The following is a 9102-nucleotide window of genomic DNA, read 5'->3' as shown; positions in this document are numbered from 1 at the left end:
ATAGTTAAGTCATAAATAACAAACCCACAAATCATGAATGTGAATAATTTATTGTCAAAATATTCTTCAGTAATTTGATGTGGTTTATTTAGCACCAACGGTTCTCAGAGGTGATGAAGATTTATCACATTTCAGGCTGCTCATGCAAAATTATCCAAAATTTCAAAGGCAAAGTGCACATAGCTGCTGAGTTTGAATAGAACTGATAACAGGATCAACATTCACTAAAGCGATACATCTCCAAAATGAATGAAGTGTACCTGGCATAGCAAACAGGATTTTGAGCGGGGAAGTTGGAGTAAATGTTTTAAAGGATGTGTAACAACACACATTTATTGGGTAAACATTACCAACACTCCTTTCCAGTTAGCAAACAAGATAACTAGTGGAACTACTTTATTTCTGTTATCACTATATAATGACTTCACCTACCAAGTGTGTGAACAAACTTACAGAACTGGAGAGCTGGTGATACAGAAACATTGCATTTCCACCTGTTTGTAAGTAAGAGGGCTGGAAAATTAATCTTTTAAAACATTTTTTCAACTTTGGGTCACCCCTCACAATCATGTTGCTTACTGGCCTGTACTTCATTCATTCTGAAGAACAGTACTGGTGAGGAGCAAATACCACAATATGGATAAGAACTGGAACTATCAGTTTAAGTATCAGAAGTAAGGCACATAGGCATATTCAGTTATTTTGTTGTGAAACCCTGATTTGCACAGGTTTATATCAATCACATAATACCACTTAAAAGACTAATAAACTTAACACAGCATTTCTGTACTGCAGAGATTGTATTGCATTTTGTGCCCATGGTCAGTCCCATATATGGTTCCCACTGAACAGTAGCAACACAGTAATCACTACTTCTCTGTCAATGTGTGCAGTGCCACTACCTGGCCAGCTAGCCCAGCTTCCACCCCTCCCTCAGGGACCACGTACAGCGTCCCGTCGCTGGCCCTCTGGGGGTCCATCATCCTCAGCTGCTCGTTGCTCTGAGCTACACAGTCTAAACTCCACAACTGGTAGCGGAGGCTCTTGCCCTGTTTAGCCAGGATGTAAGCTTCTCTGACTCCCGCGGTGGGAACGGGACACGGAGAGCTGAGGTCACTGGGCAGGAAGAGCCAGGGCAGAGAGGGGTCGGGCTGGATGTGCTCTTGACTCATGCTCCCCTGGTCAAGGCCGAGGAGAACACCTGGAAGAAGTCAAAGTGGTGAACGTGCAGCATGTTTACTGACTCACTGAGCATGTGAGTGAGTTATCCAGTCTTACCTGAAGCTACGGCCCAGTGCGCCCTGTGGCCGCTACGCTGGCATGGCTCATGGTTGAAGTCCTCATCATAGCTGTTCACACTGTCAAGGAATTCTGGTCTCTAACCATAAATATACTGTTTTTTAGCAGTAAAGAACAATTAAATCATAATAAAGCCATGCGTCACTGAAAACCCCTCATGGTCACTCTGTATGAGTCTAAGATACGGGATGAGGACAGGCTGTCCATCACACAGGTGTGTGATGATGGCTGCGGCGTTGTCACCTCTTAGTCCTCCTGTCAGGAGCTCTGCCCTGCAGGCGCACACCTCCTCTGCTAGCTGCGCCATGTTGTGAGCTGAAAATAAAAATCTCAAAATGAGATATAAGATATACATAAGGAATAAGGAACAACTCCATATTAATGCCTATGGTTCTGAGATTAAATATTCAACTAGCTCATAAGGATGGGTGTGGTGCTCAGGTGCCCATATACTTTTAGCCATGTAGTGTGTACAGAACAACATTAACCCTGTACTTTATTCAGAGCTATGTACTAGGTAGATACTGACTGCAAACAGTCTGTTTCCGCACCTGAAAACATTTCCCCCTGCGCAGTGTAACCCCTCTTCAAAGCTGTCTGGACAATGGTGTCCATGTCAACACCCAGCTGCGGCTGTCGTAGGTGAGCAGCCATCCACAAAGCCACCAGACCACACCTAGGGAGAAAGACATATCTAATTCACAATCATCCTCTGGCAACTACATTATTTTAAAGAACTGTAACACCAGAGCATTCACGTCAAACAAACAACATAACAGTAATTTCTAATCCATACTACATTATGGCTTTTTCAGACAAATGTAGTTCATAATGTTGATTAATGAGTATTAGACTGACATCAACATATACTGACTTACTGTGGACCATCCTGGATGAGGGAAGGAACATATTTGTTGAACAATATCCACTGCAGATCCTTCCTGAAGCTGGAACACAGAAAAAACAGATTTCATGCTGTAACTAACCCTATTCTACTATAGACTTCGCTGTAGGCCAGTGCCCAATGATATATTGTTGTAATATTATTATCCAGACATGAACATATGCTATATTAACATCTAAGTCATCCAGTCGGTGTCATTATACTGTTTTTCGAAGAATGCTCAATTTTCACTGTTACACTTTAAATACTGTTGTGTCAGATCCCACATAAATCCTTGCCATCTTGAGATCATTAAACATGGAGTGATTCTTTATATGAATACTCTGCACAACTGGGAATCGTTACAAACTCAGCACAGTTTTTCATTCTTTCACATTTTCACTTGAGTGCATGCCCATACAATATAGCAGTCTTTTCCCATGCAAGCCAGCGAGGTTAGAGGTCAGACACACTGCAAAACTGCAGCTGATGTGGGTGTTGGTGGAGATGAATGCACTGACCTGCTCTCCCTGTGACCGAGCAACAGGCGGGCCTCCTCATGGTCCCCCTCAACAGGACTCTTGCCACTAGCTATAGTCTGGTACAGTTTCTTCTTGGGGGGCGCTGAAGCTAGAGGAGGAGGTGGTGGTCCTGGAGGTGCAGGAGGAGGAGGAGGAGGAGGAGGAGGAGACATGGGGCGCTCCTCTGGCATGTTCTCCAAGCACTGGAAGCTGTGCCACTGCCACTACACGGTCACACGGACGCGTTATTTTGAAAAATAGATGTACCAGTGTTATGTTTCAGAGATGCGCTATCTGAGGACCTTAAGCTCATGTTTGGCTTGACACTGTCTGACACGCATGGAGGTGTGTGTGTGTGTGTTAGGTGTTGTAATGTCTTGTCAGCCCACTCACTCACTGTTATAAGCAGTTTAATTGATATAACTCACCTTATTACATGACCTTCGTTTGAAACTCAACCCGCGAAGTGTACGCACAAATATTTAGTCGGAAACATTTCACAAACACCAGGCACAGTTAACACGAGCGTCTCTCCATATTTGGCAGCTTCTAGTCTGACCAATGAAATGTGGAAGCCGGACAGGAATCGGAAATAGTTTTAGCTTCTTTCCGTTAACGCGAGATCTCAGTGCGAGACTTGATAGAGGTCCGTCGCTCGGCTGAGGTTCATTCATCACCTCGAGGCTTTGGACGACGCGGATAAAGCGGCAAAGTAAGTCATGTTTTCGGTATATGTGACCCATTTTGCTTCTTACATGTAGACTTAACCAAGCTTTGTGAAATTACAGTGGTAGGAAACGGCATAGTTCATGTGAGTTAGCTACAGTGGCTAACTTGAACCTACCGTTAGTGCATGGAGGGCTGCAGCTAGCTAACTTGGCTAACGCACTGTTAGCTGCCTGCTCGCCAGACTTTCAATTATTCTGCAGTTTCTTTTCTTATGTGTGCTTCCCTTCCTTCCTGACTTTGTCGACAGAAAGAGAAGATGACCACCCCTGAAGTACGACTCAATCACACGATTTACATAAACAACTTGAACGAGAAAATCAAGAAAGATGGTAAGCTAATATCAACCGCTATCTGGCGTTGTTGATTCTCTGGTTGTGTTAAGGTTACGTCTCGTCGTCTCTGTGTGTTTTGGTGCTGCCACACAGAGAAAACTAAAGGGTCGTGTGTGTGGCTATTGTCTCCTCAGAGCTGAAGAAGTCGCTGTACGCAATCTTCTCCCAGTTTGGCCAGATCTTGGACATCTTGGTTGCCCGAAACCTGAAGATGAAGGGTCAGGCCTTTGTCATCTTCAAAGAAATCAACAGCGCCTCCAATGCTTTGCGATCAATGCAGGGCTTCCCCTTCTATGACAAACCCATGGTAAGTTAATCATATGATAGGATGTATCAAGCCACAGAAGGAATGGAGAATGTGGGATAAGAGATTTGATGAATAGAAGTTGCAAGGAGTCGAGTCTAAAGGGCTAATTAATTGGAAAAAACTGTGAATCTAACTAATAGGGCTGGCACGATATGCTTATGTCTCAGTTTGATACTATCACAGTACTTTGGTGCCGATTCGATATGAATTGTGATGCAGTGTTACGATTTATTGTGATTCCTCTTGTTTGTGGATGTAAAGTTGCACAAGGCTGTGATTATCCTAGAGGTCACTATAGGTCATTTTATACAGTGACGTCAATTTTCAGTCTCAGCTTTCCAGTCAAACCCAATTCATGCAACTCCAAGACAGTTTGGGCCACAGTCTGCTCAAATACACCATTTTACAATGGACCAAAATATCACATCTGTACTGCATGCAAAAACATGCATGGTTTTTGACCCAAACAGCATGGGATTAGCATAAGGTGGGCATGTCTGCAAAAGGGAGACCCGTGGGTGCCCATAGAACGAATTTTCATTCAGATATCTGGAGGTCAGAGGTCAAAGGACCCCACTAAAATGCCAGTTTGTCCCTTGCCAAAATTTAGCTTAACAGATTATTATTTAGCCACCTTGACAACCTTCCTTGGGTTGTCTAATTTGATATGATACTGATATTTTTACATTAAATCGATTCAGTAATAAAAACAAGTTGAATTCAAAAAATCACGATACTGAAGTGAATTGATTGTTTTTTTCCCTCCACCCCTACTAACGCAATGAAACAGTAACTGAAATAGGATTTTGTACTTCCTGCTGCCTGTGAATTTCATGTGGTCTTGATTTCTCACTTATCTCATGTGTCGCTACAGCGTATCCAGTATGCAAAGCAGGACTCGGATATCATAGCTAAAATGAAGGGGACCTTTGTGGAGCGTGACCGTAAGAAAGAAAAGAGGAAGGTAAAGGGGGCTGATGCAGCTGGAGCCAAGAAAGGTGTACCGGGAGCTGCTGCACCCATGGGCCCTGGGGTGCCCGCAGCAATGCCTGTAAGTACATCAAGGCTTAATACTTGGGCCGCCACGTGCACATTACTGGTGTTGGTGTGCACCACCATTGGGGGAAAAAGTACAAAGTTATACTGGAGGTGTACTGATGATGTGTGCTCAGGATTAGCGCTGTCCCGTGTTCCCCTGTGGTGCTTTTGTCCAAAATCACTTGGTTGTAATAGGTTTAACTTAATCAATAGATTGTATATTGGGTTAAATAAACATGTGGGATGCAGTTTCACTAAAAAAAAAAGCAGCTTGAAGTCATCTGAGCACCATCAACAACCAACTCAGTTGTGACTCAATTTATGTGCAAATTTTCCCAAGCCTCAGATCAGACTATAGTGATTAATTGTGACAACAGGCTTTTAAAGAAGGGTGGGGTGGAGATGGCTCTGAATAAAGAGGGTGTGGACTTAAGCATGTAAACAGGTCAAGTGGAATGGATGCAGCAGGTTATACTGGATGATGATCCGTCCACTCTGAGCAGTGCTGAGACTGAAATGGAGATGCTCTGGTGTCCCACATTGACAGTCAGAAAATATTTGTCACATTTATTTTTACATGTATGGCAGAATTAGCTCATACGTATGTTAATTTGTAGGGAATGCCACCCATGAGCCAAGCTCCTCGCATGATGCCGATGCCCGGCCAGCCACCCTACATGCCCCCTCCGGGCATGATGCCGCCTCCTGGGATGGGACCTGGCCAGATGCCCCCTGGTGCCATGCCTCCTGGCCAGATGATGCCCGGGCAGATGCCTGGACAAATGCCACAGCAGGTAACTTTTTATTGTCTGTCTTTCTGTCAGTGTGTGCAGCTATTTCTATAGAAGTCAAGTTATGTCGCATCAGTTTTAGTGTTTCTGTTCAACCCTGACTGTAACTGACTGCTGTTTACTCTTCCAGGTGGCAGAGAATCCTCCCAATCACATCCTCTTCCTTACCAACTTGCCAGAGGAGACAAACGAACTCATGCTGTCTATGCTCTTCAACCAGTCAGTATCAGCTCTTTGTATTGTGTGTATTAGAGTATGCATACATGCCTTAAGGTGGCTCACTAACAAGAGAGACAATGTTTTTTTAGAGTTTTATGCATTTTTTTTCTTTTTCAGATGAACCACACTTGTTGAATGTTGAAATTGATCTTTGTGTGTTTATCTTTAGGTTCCCAGGGTTCAAGGAGGTGCGTCTGGTCCCCGGTCGCCACGACATCGCCTTTGTGGAGTTTGACAATGAGGTGCAAGCTGGTGCTGCACGAGAGGCACTGCAGGGCTTCAAGATCACACAGACTAATGCCATGAAAATCTCATTTGCCAAGAAATAACCCCAAAGACAGGTCCAACACTAGTGGTCTTATATATACACACACACACACACACACAGGCAGTCACAGGTAATTTATTCTGTGGAGCGGTGACCCAAAACTCAAATTATTTTTTTTTCCACAAATGGACAGTTCTTCAGTTTGTCACTACTCTTATGAACTCAGCGTTTCATGTAAGTATGTATCCTTTACATCAGGTTGCTATTTGACAACGCCTTTCAGACTAACCTAATCGCAGACGACTGTGAGGCTGTGTAATGGTCAAGTACATTACATTTTTATATCGGGTAGAAGTTAGAAGAAAAAATTCCGCAGTTGTCTGATCTGGATTCTGCAAAGCGGTTACAGTCCATTGACTTTTTAAAGGTTTGTACATAGATGCATAAGGAAGTTGATGTCATCCCCCCCACCCCCACCCCTTTTTTTTTTTTTTTTTTAACTGTCATAAAGCATTGCACCCAGAGTCTGGTTTACCAGACATTGTACCTGGAGCTTTTTTTTTTTATGTAATTGAAATTCTTTTATAAAATAAAAAAAGTATTGTTCATGTAACAACTCTCTGCCTCTCTGTGTTTTATGTGGGTGTGTTGGAGCATGGAGTGGTATAAATAAAGACCTCTTCACTTTTCTGTAGTGTTGGTTTAAGAGACAGTAGCCTTTATTGCTGACTTCATTCTCCAACCTCTGCTTGCTTGGCAGTTAAAACAGTGAGAGCGCTCTGCTTCCAGTAGATGGTGCAATGGATCAACTTTCCTCTATTCCGCAAGTCAGTGTGCATGTGAAGGGACTTTTTATTTGTATGGACTGAGGCAGGTTAAGTAGACTTCTGTCTCACTAACATGCTATTTTGTGTCTTGTGCTTTTCGTCTGACAGTATGTTACTTCATCATTTTCTCCTATGGTTGTTAATTAGGTAATGTGGTTAGGTCTGTGTTGGGACACTTTTTTCCCCCCTTTTGAGACATGAGCTGCTTAAATAAATGAACTAGCCGGTGTCATCTAACTGGTTCCATACTTGTATTTCTAATTGATTATTGGTGGCCCAAGAGTTAACATTATTCAGTAACAAATGGCACAAGGATTTCATTAAATACTTCTCTGTGCTATGCTTTTGTGGGTAAAAAAAAAACTAACAAAAAAAAAAAAAAACTAACTAAAAACACCTTGATTGGTAAAATGGTATTAAATTAACCTTACCCATTGTAATCTGATGATTCAAATGTATAAATTACTATTTTTAGTGTTACTTAATCCATTCAGGGGAAATAATGGGTAGTTGTTGAAAATTTCACAGAATATTGCACCAGTCCTGTTCAGTCTTTAAGCCTGAGTAGCTCAGTTGATTAATAGGAGAGAAAAAAAGCAGGGTGGCTGAGGTATTTTTCTTCACCATTATGAGTTTTGTTTTTTTTTTTTTCACCAAATCATAAGTAATTTCCTGCACATCATCCTTTCTTTAGCACCAAACACAAAGCTTCTTAAGAACTCATTTTTACTAAGAATTCATACGGTATCAGATCATTGTTTTCAAGTAACAACTCTGAAACCAGAGAAGTCCAACTTTGATTTTGATGTCAACAAGATAGAAAATCTTTGTGTTCCACTGAGGCTGAGGAGAGATGACAGTTTTTATTCATTTAGAGCCAAGATACAACTAATGTAGAGCAAATTTAGACATAAATGCTCTGGATGGACAAAATTGGCCTCATGTTCATTGTCTCACTTACCTTTTGTCTCCGCTCTATAGCTTCTGCTCATTGCAACCACACTCAAACACCTATAAAGATGTACTCAGATTGAGTTGTGGGGATAGCTCTGTGTCAAACTGGAACCAGTGTCTGCCATCAAAAATGTGGATCTCTGCCTGTATGCAAGCGGCAGTCATAATTACGAATCTGTACAAGGCCCTATTGTCATTGTGCATAATTGTCTGCACCAATTGGTAAATGTGTAAATGCTCATGTTTGGCAGCATGGCTTCACAAATTTTTTTCTCGGACTCTCTCAGAATGTTTGCGGGGTAATTATCTGCCAGTAAGAACCAGCTTCTCTTCTGTAAGGCTGGATTTATGAGGGCACAGCTGAGAGACCTGTGAATTGGTCCTGAAAAGCTTAATTTGGACTTGTACCACCAACTGTACGCAGTGCACACAAGGCCCCGCTGTTGTGGACTTAAACTGTGCCCTGTGTAATTGTCTTTAGGTCAGCTCAACAGTGTACACAGAAATGCACATTCTTTTGCACTTTCCCAAGCCTTTCCACACTCCCTTATTTTGCCTTGAGAAAGCGGTGACCTTAGCCACCAGGGCGCCGTGTGTGTGTGTGAGTGTGTGTCCCATGCTCTTGGCAACATGCCTGGTGCCTTCCCATTCACCAACACAGCCATCTTTCAGTTGGAATACTAAAAGGCAACTTATCCGGTGGCTTCATGCGTGGGACATCTCCGTCAGTGCCATTCCAGCGTTAGATTAAAAACATCATGACATTCTCAAGACGGTCTCCGTTATGGTGACCGTCCACACTTGAATCCTTGGCCTCTCTAATGTAGCAGGTGGCAGGTAAGGTTAGGACTCTTGACATCTGAGGGTTTGTGTGACACAGTATGTCCACAGAGCAGCTGGCTGGATGACAGGCTGCTCACAAGTCACTGAGTAA

The 9102-nt window shown here is 42.8% G+C and overlaps 2 protein-coding genes across 4 annotated transcripts; one reads left to right on the top strand and one right to left on the bottom strand.

The window, feature by feature from the left end:
• Nucleotides 1-31: 31 nt before the first annotated feature.
• actmap (actin maturation protease) lies at nt 32-3290 on the bottom strand. Of its 2 annotated transcripts, none has more exons than XM_030067645.1 (7): nt 3132-3290; nt 2704-2927; nt 2178-2246; nt 1851-1975; nt 1485-1614; nt 1279-1349; nt 32-1201 (listed from the first exon to the last, which is right to left on the bottom strand). In XM_030067645.1, the coding sequence occupies exons 2-7, from the start codon at nt 2892-2894 to the stop codon at nt 870-872; spliced, it is 918 nt and encodes a 305-aa protein (XP_029923505.1). In that variant the 5' UTR covers nt 2895-2927; nt 3132-3290; the 3' UTR covers nt 32-869. The 2 variants fall into 2 exon arrangements, with proteins under 2 accessions (XP_029923505.1, XP_029923504.1); XM_030067644.1 differs by having other exon boundaries at nt 2704-2953; nt 3132-3283.
• On the top strand, nt 3278-6995 carry snrpa (small nuclear ribonucleoprotein polypeptide A). Of its 2 annotated transcripts, none has more exons than XM_030067646.1 (7): nt 3278-3415; nt 3680-3761; nt 3899-4071; nt 4946-5122; nt 5727-5903; nt 6031-6119; nt 6289-6994. In XM_030067646.1, exons 2-7 carry the CDS (start codon nt 3689-3691, stop codon nt 6446-6448), a joined length of 849 nt encoding a protein of 282 aa, XP_029923506.1. In that variant the 5' UTR covers nt 3278-3415; nt 3680-3688; the 3' UTR covers nt 6449-6994. The 2 variants fall into 2 exon arrangements, with proteins under 2 accessions (XP_029923506.1, XP_029923507.1); XM_030067647.1 differs by having other exon boundaries at nt 3325-3419; nt 6289-6995.
• Nucleotides 6996-9102: the final 2107 nt, after the last annotated feature.

This window comes from Myripristis murdjan, chromosome 13 (genome assembly GCF_902150065.1).
Source record: "Myripristis murdjan chromosome 13, fMyrMur1.1, whole genome shotgun sequence".
NCBI lineage: Eukaryota > Metazoa > Chordata > Actinopteri > Holocentriformes > Holocentridae > Myripristis > Myripristis murdjan.
Note: the sequence above shows the minus strand (reverse complement) of the source record. Positions and strands in the feature narration are given on the sequence as shown.